This window comes from Solanum verrucosum, unplaced genomic scaffold (assembly GCF_900185275.1).
Source record: "Solanum verrucosum unplaced genomic scaffold, falcon-dt-bn FXZP01000073.1, whole genome shotgun sequence".
In the NCBI taxonomy this organism is placed as follows: domain Eukaryota; kingdom Viridiplantae; phylum Streptophyta; class Magnoliopsida; order Solanales; family Solanaceae; genus Solanum; species Solanum verrucosum.
In genome coordinates, this window is record NW_026020298.1 from 1,886,110 (window position 1) to 1,909,648 (window position 23,539).

At 31.2% G+C, this 23,539-nt stretch overlaps 3 protein-coding genes and 1 pseudogene across 3 annotated transcripts; 2 read left to right on the plus strand and 2 right to left on the minus strand.

Moving 5' to 3' along the window:
• Positions 1–366: 366 nt before the first annotated feature.
• On the plus strand, positions 367–1,227 carry LOC125834801 (uncharacterized; annotated as a pseudogene).
• A 124-nt stretch (positions 1,228–1,351) lies between these two features.
• On the plus strand, positions 1,352–2,111 carry LOC125834761 (uncharacterized). The gene is made up of 2 exons (XM_049513911.1): positions 1,352–1,558; positions 1,668–2,111. Exons 1-2 carry the CDS (start codon positions 1,352–1,354, stop codon positions 2,109–2,111), a joined length of 651 nt encoding a protein of 216 aa, XP_049369868.1.
• A 974-nt stretch (positions 2,112–3,085) lies between these two features.
• On the minus strand, positions 3,086–9,111 carry LOC125834802 (uncharacterized). The gene is made up of 14 exons (XM_049513953.1): positions 8,752–9,111; positions 7,482–8,207; positions 6,531–7,010; positions 6,349–6,441; positions 6,152–6,274; positions 5,939–6,064; positions 5,578–5,658; positions 5,417–5,506; positions 5,030–5,327; positions 4,803–4,938; positions 4,581–4,713; positions 3,793–4,244; positions 3,393–3,623; positions 3,086–3,308 (listed from the first exon to the last, which is right to left on the minus strand). Exons 1-14 carry the CDS (start codon positions 9,109–9,111, stop codon positions 3,086–3,088), a joined length of 3,552 nt encoding a protein of 1,183 aa, XP_049369910.1.
• Positions 9,112–10,220: 1,109 nt separating this feature from the next.
• LOC125834751 (uncharacterized) lies at positions 10,221–17,542 on the minus strand. The gene is made up of 19 exons (XM_049513897.1): positions 17,465–17,542; positions 16,635–16,739; positions 16,353–16,409; positions 16,178–16,248; positions 15,685–15,784; positions 15,331–15,401; positions 15,133–15,218; positions 14,936–15,039; positions 14,785–14,838; positions 14,616–14,671; positions 14,459–14,497; positions 14,215–14,359; positions 13,862–14,043; positions 13,712–13,779; positions 13,398–13,470; positions 13,242–13,303; positions 12,242–13,169; positions 11,740–12,030; positions 10,221–10,606 (listed from the first exon to the last, which is right to left on the minus strand). The coding sequence occupies exons 1-19, from the start codon at positions 17,525–17,527 to the stop codon at positions 10,318–10,320; spliced, it is 2,844 nt and encodes a 947-aa protein (XP_049369854.1). The 5' UTR covers positions 17,528–17,542; the 3' UTR covers positions 10,221–10,317.
• Between the last annotated feature and the right edge of the window lie 5,997 nt (positions 17,543–23,539).

Here is a 23,539-nt window from a genome sequence, read left to right on the forward strand (position 1 = left end):
CAATTTGTAATGATGGTATTGCTGATTTTGAGACTATGCATATGTCAAATGGTGAATTGGTAGAGCCGCTTTGTGTCTTGGGGTCAGGGAGCTGCGATGGAGTCATTTCAGATCCTTGTAATAAGTACGTGGAGATTGACCAAGTGTATAAGAACAAAGCCACTTTGAAATCTGTGATGCAAAATTATGCAATTGAAAATAGATTTCAATATAGAACTGTGAGGTCAAATGCAATCAGGTAACTAGTTTATACAACAAATACATTAGTGTATATGGTGTTTTAGTTATTTGTATATTGATATGTTGTGCTGTATTTGCTGATGTAGTTATACGCTGGAATGTATTTCTGATGAATGTGAGTGGTTGATGAAAGCATCAAATATCAGCAAGTCTGGAATGTTTAGGATCCGAGCATTTAATACAGATCATACTTGTCCTTTGAAGGATAAAGTGTATTCACAAAAACATGCAACAAGCAAGTTGATTGGTGGGATCGTTAAGCCTAAGTTTGTTGATCACAAGAGAAAATATACACCTTCTGATATTAGGAGTGATGTAAAGATATATTTGGGAGTTGATGTAAATTACTCATTGGCTTAGAGGGCTAAAGAAAAGGCTCTGATTTCATTGAGGGGCACCACAGCTGCATCTTACAGCAAACTTCTAGCATACTTGTATATGATGGATATTACATATCCAGGCTTGCATATACGTCTAAAGAAAACAGACAAAAATGAATTCTTGTATCTTTTTGTTGCATTGAATAATTGTATACAAGGCTTTGATCATTGCAGGCCTGTCATAGTTGTTGATGGAAGTCACCTAAGAGGACTGTATAATGGAACATTTGTGGCTGCAAGCACAATGGATGGAGCAGGTATGTTTCATTGTGTTTTTGAATGTATATTTTTGATTTTATGTTAATTTGTATGTAAATAAAAATGTAGGACATATTTTCCCACTGGCCTATGGTATCATTGATTCAGAAAATGACGCATCTTGGTCTTGGTTTTTTGTACAACTAAGAGAGGCTTATGGGGAAAGGAGTAATATGTGTGTAGTCTCCGATAGAAATGAGAGCATCATAAAGGCAGTCACAAAAGTGTATAAAAACGTGCCACATTATGCTTGTATGTGGCACTTGTGGTGTAATGTAGAGAAGAAATTTAGGAAGGCATCAAAGGAGCTAAGTCCTGTGTTTTATAATATGGCAAAGACTTGCAGTAAAGTTGAGTTTGATAGGTTGATGGATACTGTAGAAAAGGTTGATGTAGGTGTCAAAGAGTATTTGGAGCTAGCTGGATATGATAAGTGGTCAAGGTGTCATGCAGAAACTCATCGGGGATGGGCTATGACGTCTAACATTGCAGAGAGTATAAATGCTGCATTAGTGTCTGCACGTGAATTACCAATTTTTAATTTTCTAGAAGAGGTTAGACTGATGTTTGGGAGATGGAATCATGACAACAAACACGAGGCAGCCTGCACATTTACTCCGTTGATTGGAAAATTTCAGAAGATACTGATCGAAAATGAAGCAATGAGCACACGAATGAGGGTATGTTTTATGTATATGTAGTGTTAATTAATCAGTTATGCACACAGATAGAATATATATACAATTGCATAGACTTATACATATAAATAAATCTATTTGTATGAAACAGGTTGTGCCGTCAACTGAATATATATACAATGTGACTGATGATGGTAGGAGTTTTGTGGTATGTTTAAAGAATAAAACATGCAGTTGTGGAAGGTTTCAATACGAAGAAATACCATGTGAACATGCTTGGGCTGTACTAAAGCGGAAAAGTCTAGTGGCTGATGGATATTGCTCGGATTTGTATAAACCAAAGACGGTTTTGAAGATTTATGAGATACCAATTTATCCATTGCCTGATGTAGCAGAATGGGTGATACCTGAATACATAATGTATGATGAAGTCCGGCCTCCAAAATTCAAAAGACCTCCAGGAAGGCCAAAAAATAAACCCCGTTCAAAAACAAAACGTGAATTGCTTGGTCTCAAAGGGAAGCATACGTGTAGCACATGTGGAGTTGCAGGTCACAATAGGCGTTCATGCAGAAACAGACCTCAAGAAGTTTAATAAGCTCTTTCGATTATATTTGAGTGTAAAATTCGATTTTATAGATACTTGAATGTTATTCTGAACTGGAATGTTGATGATGGAATAAAATTGTTATGTCCTATTAATTGTGATCTTTTTTATCTTCATTTTGTATTCATGCTCTTGTATATAATATGAATTATCGTTGGCGTATATATTGTACATCATATACATAAATTCTATATGTATAAGTTAAATTGAACGTTTTATTATATTTGTATAAGCTGGATATTGAACATTGTATTCTATTTGTATTAGTTATATTGATTTTCCCTTTTTGAAACAGAAAATGTATATTCATAATGAATTAAGGGAATTAAAGATTGTATAAACTTTCGACATTTATACAGTTAATCTGTAAATATATGTTGTTAGTTAAGTGGTTTGTATACTTATACTTTATGAACATCCTATAAGCCTAACAATGTAGATGTATATATTCAACATAAATGTACTCTTAGATTTATACTGCAAGTGTATAAACAAACATTGTATAAGTTGATTTGTATAATTAAACTTTATGAACAAATTGTATAATCCTAACAAATGTATATTTATACACTCAATATAAAACATGATTATACAGTCCAATGACCCACAAACCACAACTTCAGTTTATCATTGTGATATGTATAAATGTAAGTTTTATCTTTCCTTTTTTTTTACTTGACACAACAATAAGTGCATACATATACACAACATAAAAGATACACATAGATTTATATAGTTAATGTATAAATATACATTATATAATTTAGTTTGTGTAATTATTAAAGTGTTAAACTACATATTTAATGAAATTAACAAAAACAAGTAAGTAAAAGACTTAATCGATCAAATGAGTATATTACAATCAAAAAACTGAAAGTTCAAAACTTGAAGTTCAAAACAGTTAAGGTTGTTATGCATGTCACTTGCATATTCAAAAAAAAAACCAGAAATTTAGTACTGTTCTAATTAATTGTGATTTCACTACTATCGCAATCCCTATGAATCCTGGTTGGCCTTTCTGGTGCCTCACTGTCACTAGTGGCATCGGCTTGGATCTTTTGCACCCCATAGTTCCACAATAAAGAAGCATATTGAATACGTGTGAACTCTGAATCGAAGGATTTTGGAACCACATTTCCATTACTGATATGGTCTGCATAAGCAGCAACATATAGTCCACAATCGCTGAAAATAAAACACATCCAATTTTATGGTCAGTATAAAATTAACAATAACTATTTGAATAAAAATAACCATAATAAAACTTACAGGCTTCCTGCATCTTGTTGTGGTATATCATTGACATAAATCATTTCAAAAGAGTCACATTCAGAGTGGGACATGTACTTTGGGTGTGAAGATATGTCAATGCCTTTCTTTCCATAAAAATCAGACTTAGATAAATACATGGGAACAAGTTGTGCATATTTCTTGATCTCATTCTCAACTGACGAATCGTGTAGGGCACCACCCCTAAGAAAATCATAGATCTGTATAGATCTATCATTAATAGACACAACGATCAAAATCCAATGAAAGATCTCCTTGATGTTAACAGGAATGAGGATGTTATCAACTGTATGCCAAGGTATAGCAACATGCATCTTGTTGTGGTATATCATTGACATAAATCATTTCAAAAGAGTCACATTCAGAGTGGGACATGTACTTTGGGTGTGAAGATATGTCAATGCCTTTCTTCCCATAAAAATCAGACTTAGATAAATACATGGGAACAAGTTGTGCATATTTCTTGATCTCATTCTCAACTGACGAATCGTGTAGGGCACCACCCCTAAGAGAATCATAGATCTGTATAGATCTATCATTAATAGACACAACGATCAAAATCCAATGAAAGATCTCCTTGATGTTAACAGGAATGAGGATGTTATCAACTGTATGCCAAGGTCTAGCAACATGCATTCTGTATCCGTTAATATACTCAATAATCGACTCCTCTGTACTTTCCTTGTTAATATTACTTTCAAAATTATAATAAGCATCCCAGACATTGGTAATCAGATTACTGAAATTGCAATCGACAGTGATAAAACTGAATGCATTGGTGTCGGAGTACTTGGCTCTTTTGCGTATATAATACAAAATGACATCTACATGCTGTAAAAATAAGAAGATATAAATTATATAAGTGTGATCAAATGTGTATGTTTAAGGGAACATTATACATTTATACAACCACAATTTTATAAGCAACCAGTATAAGACATGAATCAACACAACAATAAGACAATGTAAAAATAATGATTATACAGTACAATGACCCACAAACAACAAACTCAGATTTATCAAAATAGTAAAGGTTGTTATGCATGAATCAACACAAAAAATCTATAGAGAAACAATAAATGTATAAAACACAACTAACATTATATAAAAAGTTCATTTATACAGAACATGTCAACTGTATAATGAAATAAATAATGTAAAGCTTACCGAGTCATCAAGCAATTGATTTTTGTATGCAAGCCTATAGAACCAGTTCTTGTTTTGGACTGTGACAATTCCAAAATGAAACCACATTTGTAAGACAGACTTGTTCTTTTTGTATCGCTCTTCTTTGCCATTCCTAACAAAATAACAATAAAAAGACAAATTTATACAAATATACACATATAAAATTAAATCTCTATATTTAACAATTACTAAATGATTTACTTTGTGTTGTGTCTAACAAGCAGCCCTTCATTTAACCATTTCCAGAAATGAATATACAGAGTTGTACGCTCCAAATCAGACATTGCAACAAATGGATGTTTCAAATCAAACGAGAAATGGAACCTTGATGAACTACCTGAAATGTATAAAGACATAAATAATCTGTATAAGACTTAACATTTATTGATATATATATATTACTATGTAAACAGTTAATTTTGTTGTACCAGACTCTGAACCGAATGATGTCACATAAGGCGATGTGTTGAATGGGCCTAGACGCCTTTCCCTATGAATTGGTAATGGTGTATGCGCGTCCACAGCTAACAAAGGATGTAACACCATGCTTCTTTCTGGATTAATGTTTGGCTGGTCATCATGTACCATTTGAAGAGGTGCTGGAGGCATTAAAACTTCTTCAACAACTAACTCATTGACATTGGATGATCTTGCTTTGATTGTATCTGAAAATTCTTCTTTTTCCATCTTTTCAGTTTGATCGTGTATAACATTCAACAAATCCTGCTGTTATATAACAATAAACAAAATATATGGCAAGAACATACAATTGATCCGATTATATACAATTATAAAGTAATATGACAAGAACATACAAAAGATGAATTGTTGAAGTCTGTTTGATCATCCATGAATTGAGATCCCTCTTTGACCACTTCAATTGGAACATCTTCACAATTCTCCTTCTATGTATAAAAGTATAAACATATATTTATATATTATAAAATTACAAAAAAAGCTATTGAAGAATTCAAACCTCAGAATTGTTTTGAACCTCAAAAATATTGGAAGTGTTCTGAACCTTAAAATTGATTGGAACTCCAGAATTGTTGTGACCCTGCAACAAATATAACTTTGTATATTAGTAATAATTATTTCAACATTATTATACAGTTTGTTACAAATTGAATATTGCTATTAAATTATACAATAGATAATTATACATTTGGACAGTTACTTAGTTGTATATGTATAATAATAATATCTTTACACATACATGTACATGTATATGTATATGTATGTTATTTGTTTGGAAACATTTTAACTCTATATGTATGTTAGTTTATTTGTATATAACAATTGATAATGTTGTTTATAACACAAAAGAAATAAATTACCTGTGGCTCGGGATTACTGAATTGTTGAACTAAAGGGCTAAATGCTGATTGTCCAGCTGGAGAGTGTAATTTTGACTGGTGAATACTAACATCTGGAGTAGATGATGGGACTGATACTCGAACAACCTTTTGTAGATTTTTTAAGAAAATATACATTATATACAAAAGGCCATAAAAGTTTAAATAAGGAACAAGATAAAATAGGTATAATACCTCTTGATCATTTAGATCATTAAAAACAGATTGACAGTTCAATTCAGAAGGTAAATGTTGAGAAGGTTCTTCGGATTGAACGACACCGACTGGCACTTTATCTGTAACTTCTACACCATCACCCTGAAAGAAAAATATTAAATGTATATTTATCATAATTATGTATAATATATATGTATTGATCTATATTAACAAACCTTATCTTCCGCATTCTTTGATTTGATAGAATCCAACACAACTTTGAAGTTGTTTTCAATGAAGTTCCTTAAATCAGTAAACTGTTTCTCCATCTGAAATTGGACATATATAGGTAACTTTAACGCTAAATATACAAATTAAAAATAATTTTAATAAATAAAAACAATTAAAAAATAAATACCGAGAGTTTGAATTGATCAAACTCATCACGCGATATACTGAAATCATGTGACTTGCTGGTAGATGGTATTTCGAAAGGAACACTTGATTTAATCTCAACATTTTGCTTAATGCCTGTATAGGATGGAACATTAGCATGTTTTTTGGCCTGCCTCTTTGGAAGTGGTGACTTAGGTCTTTTTGCAACATTGGCACGTCGGGGAGACTTTATTAAACAAGGCTTCTTTGAAATGACCCTAGGTGTTGTCTTCTTCTGAATAGGAGTGACTGTCTGCCTTGATTTCTTCTTAGGAGGCGACAAACAACTATCAACTTTTTCTTTTCCCTTGTTATTTATTGGACATGGAGGATCCTGAAAATCATCGTCCGAAGCATTTGCAGCTGCTGTTTCTGTTGGAGATGAATCCGATTGAACATACTCAGGAGATAATTCAAGAATCTTGAGTTCCATTGGAGTTGGAGTTATATTCTTAAAAACAAGCTGCAAAATATAGACATGTTCATATTGACATATTCATTATACAAAATGTTTACTTAATCAACTGTGAAAACATATATACAGTTTATATAAATATATATATACATTAGACAAACTTATATGTATAATTATACAGTTTATAAGCTTATATATACAAATGAGCTTATGTTTATAAAGTTCACATACTTATAGGTATATTTATACATTGTCAAAAACTTGTATAAATAATAATACATGGAGCAAATTTATACATATAGTTTTCTATAGCACAAACTGATACATATATTTATACATTTGTATATTTATACAGTTATATATGTATACTATATTTATACAGATAATATATTATACATAAGTTTGTACAGTGCGTACCGGATTGTTGTCGTCTTTGAACATGCCCTTAGCAAAATAGCTTAGACGAGGGAAATCTTTTTTTGTCTTCCAGTTAAGTATCCTAGGGATGTGATGAGATACCTTAATAGCAATTTCCTCATCAAAATTCGAACAACATTCATAAAACCACACTTGCAAAGCAAGTGGGAAACCATACAACCTGAAATACTTCCCATCGTGTTTGATCTTAGTGTGCAAATGCAGAATCAGCAGGTCAAAAGCCTTTTTACCCCATGGGTAGTCAATGTATCTGCCCGATTCAACCAAATCAAAGTCTTTCCTATCAATAACAGTACTGGTTGGTTCTTTCGAAAGGATGAATGAATGTATATAAAACAATATAGCAAACTTCACTGCATCATCTTCATTATCCCCCCAAACCTTATTATCAAACTTTTCAACCAACTGACTCTTGGTGATGGCTTTTTCGACTCCAAAATACTGAAGAATCATTCTGTTTGGTTCTTCGGTATTAAAGACAAAATCCTTCTCATTGTCTGAACATTTTAACCCAGTTATTATAGCAAAGTCACGAATGGTGAATCGCAAAGTGGTGCCATTCACATGTATCAGGATTGCATCTTTTGAGCTACCCTCAATTTCTCTCAAAAACATGCACCTAATCAGTTGTGCTTGAACATGACACCTACGAATGCTAGATAATTGGGCAAAACATGTTGTTCCACAAAATTCTTTATACTGTGAAATAGTAAGCTTTGTAGCTAACACTTTCATTACTTCAATATTTGTGTAACACTGCATGTGAGGTATGCGTGTTGGTTCTCTTTTTCCTAAAAACTTAACAGCCTGAAAAAATGCATATATAATTTTACTAAAAATACACACGTATACATAATTAAGACACAAGTACAGATATCAAAATGTATGAAATAGCTTTTAAATGAAAATAACATATACAAGTTTTATAAAGAAAAAATACATTATACAAACTAATTTCAACTGTATAAATGTTTATATTGTATATATAGATAAATTGGTGTACCGCTACGAACACAATAACTATTGATATTATAATGTATGTGTATAAGTTTGTGGAATTGTATATGTCTAAAGGAAGATTATACAAATAGGATCCTTATACAATGAAAAAAACTTATACATAAAACAATGCACAAAACTGTATAAATGTTTATAATGTATATATATTATACATTATACAACAAATTTCAAATGTATACTTGTTTACCTTGTATGTATAGTTAAATAGTTCTATTTTATACACTTAACTTTGGATATTAACATAGTGACTATATAAAACTGTATAAACAAACAATTATAAGACATGAATCAACACAGAAAACATATACAAAAATAATGATTATACAAATACCTCATTATGCTCCAATAAGCCAGAAACAACAACTTTCTTTCTTTTTGCATTCTCTTCTGTATAATTAGTTGTTTTTTCTTTCCTTTTTTTACTTGACCCGACAGCAGACTGATCTTTCTTACCTCCCTCCACAATTTTGATGTTGGATTGCTTCGATTTCGCACTCATTCCCTCCAATCTGATTGGGTTATTTTTCAATTTGAATTTGATCTCTTGCATTGTGTTGGATTTGGACATTGAACCTGAAACCTCCCCAAAATCCTGAGTTAAACCCAAGGAAAAAGATGGGCGTTCAACACTATTTTCGACATGCAAGGGTATACCTCTTGTGAATCTTTTAGATGGAGATTGGGCATCCATTGTTTGAAGGAAAACACTGTATGGATTATGAACTGATGTGAAAAATAGCTTGAAAAAATTGAAAAAAAATAGACAAAAATTAAAAGTAATCGATTGAGATAAGTTTTGGCGGTACCTGAAATTTTTGAATGGATTTTGAAACCGCGATGCTGGTGGAGATTTGAAATTTCAAACTAATTTTGGGGAGAAAATTTGGGAGAAATTGAAGGAAAAAAGAGATATCAACGAGAAGAAGATATTGTATAAAAGGAAGAGAATAACTGAATTTTTTTTTTTACTTATACAATTCGGTGGGGCCATTAAATAGCAAACTGACGGAAACTTTGCTCCTTAAAGGAAATAAATGAAACGGTAGCTACTGTATTTATTTTACATTAAAAGTTTGCCATTATGTACAATTATCCCTTAAAATAAATACCACCTGTGTTAAAAAAAATGGAAATCAGTCCCAAAAATTTGAAAACCTACTTTGATTCGTGTTTTTGTTGTCGCTTTGGCACTAGATCTTTGTTAACTAGTGTTGTTTTTTTTTTTTTTTGATAACCGAGAAATCCGTCTGTGACCCGCCCTTTGGACCAATCACAGCCTTCTAAACTCGGTGGATAATGGGCCCGCCCCTCTACCCTTCTCCACTTAAATATCGGGCTTCGCTTTGCATGGTGTGGGGCTTAAACCTGCGACCTAAGCCACAAATCCTCCATCTTTGTTAACTAGTGTTGTTTTGAGTCTATGTTCAAAATTTCAAGTGATTTGGAGTCGTGTAGCTTGAAGAAATTTAAAGTGTGTCTTGTTAAGTTAGGTTGAATTCGAGCTCAAAAGATATTGAATTTTGGTATCTAGTTTGGAGGGAAGCTACTCTTGAAATTTGAGTTGATTTTGTGAAGAATTAAATAAGTTGAAAATTTGAGAGTTCTTGGTGTTCTTCACGTGTTCTTGGTGTTCTTAAGAAGAAAAAAACAAAAAACAATACATTTGATCCAAAACTCAAAGTGAAAAGTGTTCAAAGTTGTTTGGGGTCTTGTTAAGGTAAAAAAATGGTTTTGCAAAACCGGAAATAAAAATAATAGCATGGATGAACTTTTTTCAAATGGTAATGATATGGACAATTCAAACTTTTAACAGATGACATAACGAGTCTTTTCTCAAAGTTGGATGACATATTTGAGTCTTTTCACAAATAATTGGGAAGGGAAATGATGTTTTGAGTCAAATTGAGAATTTGTTACAAAGAAACTGATGCAACGACTGAATGTAACTTGTAGAAGCTTGTTCTTTTGGTAACTTGAGAAGGCGAGCAACCTCTTGAAATCCTGCATCCTGTTTTACATAGGAAGAATTCTCACTTAGACTACTACTCATCTGCTTCATCTCCTGGTTGTGCAACTTTGGTTTTGATAGAGCCCATTGCATTGCCCAAATCGCCAACGGCCTCATATAACACAGTGATCTATAGTGATCATATGTGTTCCACCCTTCCGGCGTTTGGAAACCAAACCTGCACATACACATGAACAATAACTTAAATTATGGATACGCTAGATATCATCATACGAATATTCTGAATGTAGCATAGGGATATTGGTTGGCACTACTAACAACACTTCCAAGACAACGCCTGTTGGTCGTAGTACTTTGTGGATGAGTGGAGTTTTTCTATGGGTTAATGTCAAGTCTTTGTCTTATAGCATTTATCTACAATATTGTTCTCAGGTCTAAGGCTTCAGATACTCCAACAACACCGGAGATACAACACAAACTCATCATCGAAGGCTTTCATTTACTATCTTCGTTATATTTATCCCGTTTTTACTTTACCATTATCAAGATATGTAACTACTAATTACCAATAACAAGTTAAGCTAAGACACATGTCCTTGACCTCATATAATTCAATTGTACCCTTTTTTCCGTAAACATATAGCAAACAAAGGCATCTAGTAAGGCTCCTTAAATGGTGATGCTCAATGATACATATGATCAATCTATAACTACTAACTTGATGAATGAATGATGATGCTTGATATATGTTGCTATACAAGGATGTCGGTTTTGGGACATTGAATTCCACCATTGAGAAGAAGGATGCGGAGAGTTGTTGATAATCTAACAACTAGTTACCGGATCATATCCTCTTGCATAGTCCAATCTTTAGAGAAACGAGGACAGTAATTGAGAGGAGATAACCAGCTACAATTACAAAGAAAAAATACAACAAACCTTTTCTATCCTCTTCTCTGGTCATGATATCAGGGCAGTTATAAGTTATATGGATCATGATTTGGCAACATCAAAAAGTTAACTTCCTCTCCCTTAACGACCGAGATATATAACACAATAGGCAAACAAAGCTCTTGCTAATGTCTTGCCAAAGAAAACCATCAATGACATAATTAAATGGCCGCAATCTTTAGCATCCAGATTATCAATTTGTTCTTTATGTTAGTAGTTTTCTAACTGAATGGCTAAATAGATTTTTTGTTCAAACATTAGCTCTCAGAAAGCCTCATCTTATCTGGACCCCGAGCCTCACCAGTATTTTTAGTTAAATGAGAACCTCTCCAGCCTCAAAAATGTAACTTCTAAGCAAAAGAGAGGAATTTCCAAAAACAAAAAAGAAGAAAAACTTACCCAAGACCTTTATCTGACCAAGCTGTCGAGTGTATTCCACTCGCAGTTTGAAATGCTATGTCCACCAAGCCCTCTTGTATCATATTAGCAGCAAGAGAATACGTAACTCCTGTCCATATTTCTCTTGACTGCAGAGCTGACATATCAGGTTTTCCACTTGGTAGCATCCCATTTACAGCCCCACACATCCCTCCCTTGTGCTTTAACACATTGAAATCATAGATTTTCTTCAGAGCTGTTCTTATCTTCTCTTCATCAGCAATAGGTGAAAGACCACTCGCTCTAGCATACCTATGAAATCGCAACCAAATGAGTATAAGAAAAAAAAGTAACGAGCAACAGATTCAATGGCACAAGTTCCAATTTATCATCAACACTGACTCTATCAACCATATGAAAAGCGCAACATATTTGTACGTGTTCTTTTCTCTAAATTCAGAAATAGTTCTTCAGTTTAGAGCCTCTAGTTCCTCTTTCCCAGTAAGATGAAGAAATAACTCACCATTGACCAGCCAACTGATCAGCATGAATTGAAGAACTTGATCTTCGACCACTATTATCATAATTAAAGTAAGAACCATTCCATAACTTTTCATATACAGACTTTGCCTTCTGAAACTTAGCCCAAAGGTAATCAGCAGCTGCAGCATCACCGACCTCATGAGCCATTGCCGAGGCAGCTTGTACAGCTGCTACCCAGAGCCCTCCACTATATGTGCTCACACCACTAACAGTCCATGCATCGTACGTTTGATCAGGGAACCCTTCATTTTCTATCATGCCATCGCCATCCTTATCAAACTGATCCATATATGCTATAGCTATGTATACCGATGGCCAAACAGCTTTTCCAAAAATTTTATCACCGGTAGCAACAAAATCCCTATAAACTTGAAGGACAAATTTCGAATTTAAGTCCTTCCATCTGTCTGTGTTGAAGAAATTGTATGCATTAACTTCAAACCATGGATCGTTAAGTCCAATATCATGAGGGACAGCTCCAAGAACCTTTCTGGAGACCCATGTTCCATCACTCATAATTTTCATTTTAGATGGATCATGCATCATTACCGCCATTGCACAGTCTCTTTGGATGCTCAGCTCAAGTTTTGGGAAGAGCATTAATAGCGCATATGATGCATAAAAATGGACATCATACGTATTAAACATGTGATATTCAATTCCTTCAAGATAAAGAAACTGGCCAATGTTCTCCTCTCCGTCTTGAAGTAGATAAGTACCAAAACCACAGTTTGAAGTCACCGGAGTCTGAAGTTGGTTAACAGTAGATTTCATCCTAGAAAGTAATCCCATATAAGTCTCATTTTTTTCGTCCAACTTTAACGTTTCCTCAGAGTCTGATTTTGTCTTTTCAAGGGAAAACGCTCTCTCCCTGATGGTTCCAAAGTTTTGAATTGGTAAGGACCCATCTGTGACATTAAAACGTGGCCTTAATCAGACACAATAACACAAAATTCCAACAGATTTTCCTTTCCCATTACCTGTCCAAATTGTGCCACCAGCATTAAGATAATATAGCTCATTGAAAAGAGTGATGCGGTACCTGAGGCAAATGATTAGCACTTCAGAAAATTATTTAGAAACTTCAGTGATCTGTATATGCCCTAAGGAAAAACCTTGTTAAATCTATATATCACCATTCTGGCAGACTTGTGTCTTCAAGTATTGGTTTCTGCCACTTGTCAATCTCATGCTCCCAATTGTTATGTTCTAATTTAAAGACAGACGGTCGATAAAATTAGGATGACTATAAAACATAGACTGTTTGCAGATCACAAGTCATTCAGGGCCATATCTGTCAAATTGAGTTTTGTTGTTTTATGATAACTTTAATGAGTAAATTAGTTGAGTAGGTTCTCCCAGCTGTTAAAGAATGCCAAAACATAAATACTACACCAATACTGGAAAGGCCAAAATACATGCATTACTATTTCATAAATGATATTATTACCTAGGAGGGCATCATGGGCAATACTAGCTGCACCGTCACCTTGAACACCATAGAATTTTGTATATCGTCTGAGACAACATTAAATGTCCAAAAGTTTTAGCAATGAATAATTTAAATGTAATATTCTAGAAACAAGAGCTGTTTTATGACCTGTGGTAAGTCTTGCCTCCGGGAAATCTTATTTCTGGACAGTCCCACGCAAGTGAAAAAGTTACTGTCCGGACAGCACCAGATGGAACTTTAACAGATGCTGCTAAAGCAGCTCCAATAGATGATCCTTTTACTGAAGTTACCAAGGTCTTAGCATCCTTAAGATGATCAAATGAACCGTGCTGCAAAATCAAAAAATTGAAAAGAAATTAGGAATAAAGAATAAGACATAAGGTTAATACTCATTCATTATAATCATTTAGAATTAGGAAAAAGGTCTTGAAAGGAGCTAAGAAGTTGGAATTTAAATGTTATATGTGATGATGTTGCTTATATGCATGAACCAAACTGACCTCCTCAATTTCCCTCCACATGTCCTTTGCTGTCATAATCTCAGACTCTCCAGAAATCGAAAAGCATGGACATTCCGAGACATGGACATCAGGAGTTTCTTGAGCTGCAATGGAAAAGGTTACTGGAGGGAGTCCATCTGAAGCGCTGAATGGAAAATACAGTTGTATTAGAAAAACAGAACTATCAAGCCATGGGGAAAAACAAATGTTGCTATAGACTAGAGGGCGTTTACACAAAACATACTTATGATGGAGGAGGATGCTATGCACACTATCTTCCATCCTACAAAGAGCCAATGCATATTGGTCAAATGAATCATCCAATACAATTAGCAACCAAACCAAACTGATTCCGTCAGACGCTCAATGTTAATTGAAGTTGAAGTAGGAAATGTTCTTACAAAATCTTTTTATTAACATGTCCACCAGAGAACTCTGATATACCACCCACTGAATTCTGAAGATAAGATAGTAAACATGCTGAAATAAGTTACACAGAAAATTCATGAAAAACATTCATTTGAAACAATAAGGAATGCTTCTACTAGAAACAAAGAAATTTCGACATACAGCCCATGTGAAAAGTAATGTCACATCAGCATCAGTCTTCCCTGAGTTAGAAAGCTGCATAAATTTTCATGAGCAAGATTTAACATATAAGAAAGTCAAGACAAGTCAAGATATTAGTATAATGTCTTCTACACGCTTAAAACTACTGTACCGTAAATGTGAATACAGTGACTGGGAAGCTGCTGTCCTTGTAATTATGTGGAATAAATGGTGAAAGCTGACGACAAACAATGCTGAGTTCAGGATCTGGAACACCTGCTTGATGAATAATTTAACTTATCATTTTATTAGTTTTGAATTAGATAAGAGTTTTAGACTTTTGACGTTTGATTTATCAGCACATGATACCATCATATACAGTCCACGCTCTTGGGTATAAAGCATGATATGTGCAGTTCTCCCCATCTAGCTTCCATTTCCATGATTCATCCGTTCTGTATCACTAGCTAATTCAGTATCATTTTATAATGTTTTTAGAGCACTAGAATTCAACTGGAGCCTTTGTGTCTCGATTGATGCTCTACACCAGTTAAGCTGGCTACTTACTTGAGCTCTTCGGGACCTCTGGAGCACAGCACGGTTGAAAACTTTTCTCGATCAGGGCGAGCAATGAATATCTGTAGAAGGAGAAATACAAAACTATTAAATGACTTCCCACAAAAATGACATTTTCCTTATTACAGGAATTTGTCGTTACTTCTTCAGACCTTTAGGATTGCCTACTTATCAACAACTATTTTTGCATTAATGAGTCATATGTTAAGAAAGCGTAGACCACTTTGGAGTTTCTGATTATGCATTTATAACATTGCAGTAGCACGGCAATAAGGTTCTGTTGCTGGCTAATTAGAAATGTAAGAAACAAAGAATAAAAAAGCTAATATTAAATGAATTACTTACTGAAAACTGGTTTGCTAGAATAGGTGTGTCTTCACATTTTCTGGGGAATAATTGAAAGCGTTGAAATTCACCTCTCAAACTTCTTCCAATACTTCCTGCACTGCAGATTGATGATTCTATTATTAAGGTCATAACCTAAGCAGTAACAATCAAGCGTAAAGTTCAATGTAATTATATACCAATTCAACTATCCATCAATGGAAAACAAGGTCGCATTTGCTTTTCCAATTCTATATTTAGATAATAAATCGTAAATACTGCCATTTGCATTTTTTGTAGGCTGTTAGTGGTCAAGAACCTTAATACTTGATGAAGTTATTTACTATGAAACTGAAACTCCGTCGACTAACCTTAATCAGAATGAGTGTTGCAGACTGTATTACACAGTTCATTATTTTTCAATTTGATGATTTCTACTCTTAAGCTACAAAAACCGTTTTCATCGACTCCCCATACTTCCCAACTGATTGACACAAACAATAGGAAAACTCACCCAATACCACCTAATGGAACGCCATGATAACATGAGAGAAGACGCTTGTTGTACGGATCCATGATTGAGGGCTGAAAAAGTAAATTGGAGGACAATGATGAGGATAAGTACACCATTCATATGGTCTGCCAAGTAATGAAACATTAGAATATGGGAAATATGTATCACACATTACCGTTCCTTTTGCAGCTTCTTCATGTATATGCCTCCACAACCTTAGACCAAGTGGAAGCTATCCACAAAAAATAAAACGACAATTACCTTACTTGAGAAGAGATTATATTAAGAAAAAGATTGTCTTATGCAACAAAATTATGGCAAACTTTTATGTTTCACCTACCTAGAGTAGCACAAATATATGCGTAAGCATATAATGTTTGAAGATTTCTAATGCAGCTAAAAGCACAACAAGAACAAAGTATGGGGAAAATGGAAATGTTTTCTGAGTGAATACTACCATGTGCAAAATTTCTCGAATGCTAGGAGCAAAAGATGTAGGGGTACTTGCTGAAGAATTTAACTTCCGCTGCCATGTGAGTAAAGGAGGTTTTCCAGGATGAACCTATATGCAAAAGGATGCGATAGCATAAGTTTTCAAAGGAATCTGTTAGGATCGACAATAATTAGGTGTAATGTGGAAGCTAACAAAGCAAAGCTCGATAGACCACGAATTAGAAGACAAATGAGAAATACATCAAAAGACACAATGATTTAACGTGGTTCAGTCAATCAACCTACGTCCACAAAGGAGATGAACAATCCACTATAAATATGAGAGTACAAAATATAGAGAGAAATAACCTCAACTAATTCACTCGAAATACATGAGGTTCACACAAGTGATAACGTATCAAACTTGTGTCCCACAAATTCTCCCCCTAACCAAAACTCTCAAAGCCCCTATGACTACATTGTGAATGCTGATTAAATTGGGAGGAACAAGCCTTTATTTATAAAATCATAAACATTTTCCTACAAGAAAAAGACTAGTCACTCCAAAACTTTTTTCTAAAAGAAAAACCTATTTATGGTAAGAAATTCAGTGCAACTACTATCCAACAAATCTCTCCCTTGACTTGAATTTCTGACAAAACAAATCCGTCCACCTTCTTCACATAATCTTCAACAGCTTGCATCAACAACCATATGAAAGAAGTAGAGACACTACTAGTAGTAGTATAACAATTTCTATGTTAGCCAACTTTGATAATTAGGGGAGACAAAAAGAAATATTATTTGATCAAAGTTGTGGCAATTGGTTGTGTATAATTTTAGCAAACATCTCACCTTATGCAACAATGAATCAGAACATGGTGGTCGTTCTTCCTTGTCAACTCCATTTTCAAACATCTTGTCTAAAAAAGAGTGAATGAAACTTGTACTATTAGCTTGCTTTTCATTTCGATGCTAAACACAGCCAAAAATGATTGGAAGAGCTAAAAAAGAGATTGGAGAAATATGAATACACCTTTATTATCAACCTATTTTTGGTATTAGCTCTAGTTTGGCCAAAAATTGGTTAAGAAATAGACTAGTTGTTTGATTAGAAAACTTAAATGACCAACACTTTTTCTTCCAAATTAAACATATTATATACTACTCTTCCATGAATATGATTCATCTAAAAACTAATTTGTTTTTCAGAAATTAAAGCAGCAAATCAAATCAATGATGGTGGACAAACCAACCTGGACCACAAAAACTTCAATTCCCAACTTATTTAATAGTTCAACATCATCATCATCATCTTCAATAAGTAATGGGGTTGGTGGACAGATTGCATCCAATAATGTTCCTTGAATTAATAAATGTTAACAATTCAAAGGTAGCAAAAGGCTAATTTTCGTAACCGGGCCTATTACCAGACAACTTGTCCAAATTGCCTAACCACTATGTAACATAGTTTGATTCGGCACAGAGTTATAAAAAGATAAAAAGACTTTTAAAATTTGTGGTTCAAAATGAATGATAGAAATTTGTGTGGGATATTTTATAGTTAAATTGTTACTCCCTCTATTCCTAATTACTTGTCCATTTTTGAATTGACACACCTTAAGAAATCAATTAATGACATAGTGAATTTACCATTTTATCCCTATTAAATATGAAGTGGATGAAAAGTTTTGCATTTTTCAAAGTAATTAGTCATTTAATTGAGGGTATAATAGGTAAAAAAATTGCCTTTTCTTGATTTGTCCAAATGAACAAGTAATTAGGGACAACTATAAAAGAAAAAATTGACAAGTAAGTCACATAAATTAGACAGAGGAAGTAATAATAATAATAATAATAATAATAATAATAATAATAATAATAATAATCTATATATAATAGGAGAGGTGAAAACGCGCAGTCAACACCAAAAAACAGAATTTATGAATTATTAAAATTAAAATTGCAAACACTAAAAAAAAATAACGGAAAAATACAAAATATCTAATTTTTACTATTTCTTAAATACTTTTACGGTTTTTTAAAATTCAGATTTTAATGGTAGCTAACAACATTATACTCTTCCTAAAAAAATGCTCCTAAATCATAGGGACATATTGAAAAGAATAACTGAATTAATTATCTATCTCTATTCAAATTCAATTAAAGTTGTAAGATCCTTTAATCTAAAACAAATATTTTGTTGTATTACTTACTGAACATGTTGATTTGAGTTGATGTACTAAATTTTTTATTTTATTTTTTTAAGAAAAAAAACTCTTTTTTGTTGTATAAAATTTTCCCTCTTCAAGAGGAACATATAGAAAAATTCCAGGAACTTATAGAAATAATTTTGAAAAAACTATTTTGTTACATTATTATTGAACAAAAAAAATTTTTATTGAAAAGAATTCTTTTAAGAATCTGAAATTTTTGCATTAATTTGCCAAGGATAAGATGGATTCATCATAAACTTTGTAGCAATCAATTGTCAATACTTACTTTTATAATTAACTAGTAAACTTAGCCTCGCCACGCGCGGTGTATAAAAGTTTTAATTTTTTTTAATTTTTAAATTTAAATATATTAAATAACAAATTTTAACATTTAGATTTGTAATTTTAACTTGATTCATGAATTGATTTTATCAAAACAAAATCCTTAAATTAACATTGTCTAATACCTATTTTTATTTTTGGTTGAATAGCACCTATTCTTTTATGTTAGTTATAATATAATATAATAATTAAGAATTTATGACTTTATTATCCATTTGAATGAGTTCTCAAAATTAAATATGGTCAGCTTTGATATTTTGTAAAAAATTTAAAGTGTCTTTTAGTCTTTTAAATTTTTTTAAGAAAATGTCAAAAAAAATTAAAATAGTAACACATCCAAACACGCTCTTAGAAATATGAAAAAATATTTGTAATAGATAAGCTACCTATAATTTGAAGACTTAAAAGAGTACTTCAATTGTATATTAAAATTTAAAGATTTTTCTCATATGTAGATTCTTTGGAAAAGAAATGGGTGATACATGATCTTCTGCAAAATAATTTTTGGTGATATAGAAATAACAAAAAAATAATATATTGTTGTTATATATTGTGGTTAAAATACATGATAAAATACGTAATAAATGAGCAATTATAAAAGAATGATAAAAAGCTTTATGTTATAAAGATAAAAAAAAGTTCGTATAATATCTAATAAAAGCTTATAATTAGACTCTTGGATTTTCTTAAAATAAGGTAAATATAAAAAAAATTGTTCACAAATAATAGGAATATTTATAATTGTTAATGATAAATAATATTTTCATATAATTAAATTGTAAGAGAAAAAGTTAAGCAAATACTTAGAATAATTATAAAGGAGGATGAATGACGTTTCTTTGAATTTATTCCAACACTATTTTTCGATTCTCCCATTTTTCTTATTTTCTTTTTCTTTTTTGCTTATTTAATTCCACTAAGAAAACAGTTGCAATTAGCATCCTTATCTCAAAAGAATCAAGTTAGCTTGTCTTTAATTTTTTTACTAATTTATATATATTTTTAAAAACAGTAACAATTGGCATCGTATCTTAACATAATCAAGATAGCTTGTCTTTAGATTTTTACTAATTTATGCAAAATATCAAAAATGAATTCTCTTAATTAATTTTTCTTATATTTTTCATTATTCATATTTTATTGAAAATTTAAAAATAACTTCATAATAATTTTGATTATCTTCCACCGCTAAGTGTATCCACAAACACATTTTAATGTTTTTCAAGAATAATTTTTTATGCTAACTTTTATTAATGATCTTGCTCTTATAATTTCATAAATAAAAAAAATCCAAATCAATTTTGCTCTTTTATATATCTTATTTTGTATCCTCATTATTAGAAATAAAAACAATTACACAAAGTAATCTTTGTCGATAGCTTTTGCACTACAAAATTAAAGTAGAGGACAATTAAGCTCAAAACAAATATATTTGGATAGAAATATTATTTTGATGTGATTTTAAGATGTCACAAACTTGAACATTAAGTAATTAGAGGTTATGAAGGTATAAAGTTGGAAGTTATGGATATTACTAATAAGTACTCCCTCAATTCAATATTAATTAAATTTTTGAGGTGTTTCACAGCCTTTAAGAAAAGTAGATTAAGACATAAATTGAACATAATTTTCCATTTTTACCCTTATTAATTATTGTCAAATTTATTGAAGTCATCACCTTGAAAATCCAAATGAAGGGTAAAATTGGAAGAATATTTTAAAAATAGTCTTGAAGATTGAACAATTAAGTTAATTTGAAAAATGGAAAATGCCCCAAAAATTCAATTAATAGGGAATGGAGGGAGTACTAATTAAGTATAGAGGATATGAAAGATGAAGGGTGTGAGTTTAGGATAAAACTTAAATATAAATAAATAGATAAAAATAAGAGAAAAAGTAAAAAAAAAATACATTTTTTTTAATAAACAGAAGTACGTTTAAGAAAAATCCTCCACCATTTTTTATGGTTTAATTTTATTATATGACATATTCTCTGTTTATCTATTTTAGAAATTTCAAATTAATTAAATGTCACTGAATATGCTTCTACTAATAAACATTACTTTTAATAATTACTATTATTTTGAAAAATATATTTTGCATTACCTTATATATATATATATATATATATATATATATATTCTCTTATTTTATATTATAGGAGAGAAATTTATTAAGGGAAAAATTAATTAAAAACAAATTTAAAAGGGACAGAGAATCAAAAATTTAATCAAAGGAATAGAAAAAATTTAAATTTTGTCAAAAAAAGCAATGTTGCGGATGTTATAAAATAAAATAAAATAGTTGATTTTTTGTTAATTGAATTCTCAAAATTGTGAAACAACTTTTTGACTTATAAATAATTTCTATATCTAAAGAATATAATTAAGAATGTAGGGTTAAAATTATATATTTTTACCATATCATTGTTATGTGATTGTGACATATGACATATGAAATTTTAAGAGGAATCAGTTTATTTGATTCTTAGCTATATAAGAAAAATAATTAGTTTGATGATAGTTTTTTCAAAAATTAATATATAATATCGTGTTGGTTCTTAATGGCTCATATTGTTAATGAATTATTTTTTAATTGAATTGTATGATTTTTCATATTTCAATTGAGGATTCTTTTCATTCTCTCTCTTATATATATATATTGTGTGCAATATTTAGTATTTTATTATACTTTATATTGAGATTTGACATATTACTTTTTTTTGTTACTTATCTCTATTATATATTTGTATAACAATTTTATAGCTAGTGGCAGGAAGAGATCGTTAGACGAAATTGAATTTCAGATCAGTAAAAGTAAAATATACTGACGATTTTCCAATTAACTAAGTAGCTAAGGAACCAATCATCTCTTGTTGCATTGGAGATTTGGCTGGAGTACTAACAATAACAACAATATCTCATAATGTTGCATTTTCTTGATTATATAGCTAATCAAGCAAAAATATTAAAGAATATTTAGCTATGATTTAAAGAGGAAAGAAGGATCATATTCTCAACATAACATAATTCAATACTCCAAAATCTATAAAGGGACGAAGAGAGTAAAAACAATCAGAGTATTTAGAAACTACAGCAATAAGCAAAGAAAAAATCTCAAGCAACTACAAAGTGAAGCAAAAGAAAAAAAAAACAAATTATTTTTCCTATAAAAAAATTGATTTGTGTCATCAAGAATCCAAAAACATAATATTAAATGTATAATTACAATAGAAAAAAAGTGATAACTATAAGTATTAGACATGTCAAATCATTTTACCTTGTAAAATCAAACTATGGAAATATATCTAACATTCTTCATTATACATCTCTCCTGCAAAATCAAATCAAAGAAGACAAAAAATTAACCAATCAAAGAGACAAAAGATGAAGAATAAGAAAAATGAAAATAAAATAATCATCATACAAGTCTCAAAGTAGGTTTTTATAAGTGTAATATTTAGGAGTTTTAAATTTGTATATTAAATAATTTGAAGGTTATGAATATGAAAGATTAGGAGTTATATATATATATTACTAAATTAACTAATATTTAAATTTATGTAATTGAAGAGGTATGAATTAAGGAGATGGTTTTATAAAATAAAATAATTGAAGAAAATTAGAAAAAATGTCAAAAAAATCACAAAAAGATAAATAGGATCCTTGGCCATTGAGAGGTGCCACATCACTTCTTTTTTATCTAGCATTATATATATATATGATTTTATGTATGTTTTGATGCTTTAAAAAAATAGAAAAAGATTCCTCCCAAAGAGACTTTTGTAATTGAAGAATATATATATATATATATATATATATATATATATATATAAAGTTAAATATAGAGAAGGTGATGTTACACCTCTCTATGACCAGCATTCATATTTTTTTATTTTTTTTTGCATTTTAAAATTCATAATTTATTAATTAAATAAATATAAAAATAATAAAATGTATATATAAAAAAAAAATCCTAACAAAACATACTATGGATAACTAACAGTAACGCCAATAACAAACATTAATGCTAACAGTAAGTCCACGTGATAGCAGTTTCTAATAAAGCCTAAATAACTGCTTCATCCCACGTTCTACACTACTAAATAATGCTAATTAATAATCAGACCTTTGGCTTTTCAATTTCCCCAGCTTTATAGTTTTTGTGTAAAGATTAAAGAGTATAAGAGAATATATCAATTCCTCCAATTTCATGTTCAGGAAATTTGTAGAAGCATTGAGCAGAAGAAGTCAAGAAGTGTACGTAACAATTTATTTTAATTTTCTTTTTACATATTTTGTTGATGACTTGCTATTATTTTCAGTATATTTTTATCTTATTTGTTTGAGCCGAATATGACTACAATTCAATT

What these genes read in the sequence shown, in the direction of transcription:
- LOC125834802 (XM_049513953.1), bottom strand. Translation starts at nt 9,111, where the DNA reads ATGGATGCCCAATCTCCATCTAAAAGATTCACAAGAGGTATACCCTTG. An exon ending in AGGTTCAAAACAATTCTGAG is followed by an intron (nt 5,507 to 5,577) that starts GTTTGAATTCTT and finishes TTTTATACATAG; the next exon opens with AAGGAGAATTGTGAAGATGT. An exon ending in CAACAAGATGCAGGAAGCCT is followed by an intron (nt 3,309 to 3,392) that starts GTAAGTTTTATT and finishes TTTTATTTTCAG; the next exon opens with CGATTGTGGACTATATGTTG.
- LOC125834761 (XM_049513911.1), top strand. Translation starts at nt 1,352, where the DNA reads ATGACGTCTAACATTGCAGAGAGTATAAATGCTGCATTAGTGTCTGCA. An exon ending in CAATGAGCACACGAATGAGG is followed by an intron (nt 1,559 to 1,667) that starts GTATGTTTTATG and finishes TGTATGAAACAG; the next exon opens with GTTGTGCCGTCAACTGAATA.
- LOC125834751 (XM_049513897.1), bottom strand. Translation starts at nt 17,527, where the DNA reads ATGTTTGAAAATGGAGTTGACAAGGAAGAACGACCACCATGTTCTGAT. An exon ending in TTCTAGCAAACCAGTTTTCA is followed by an intron (nt 15,402 to 15,684) that starts GTAAGTAATTCA and finishes CTCCTTCTACAG; the next exon opens with ATATTCATTGCTCGCCCTGA. An exon ending in TGCCCATGATGCCCTCCTAG is followed by an intron (nt 13,471 to 13,711) that starts GTAATAATATCA and finishes TCTTTAAATTAG; the next exon opens with AACATAACAATTGGGAGCAT.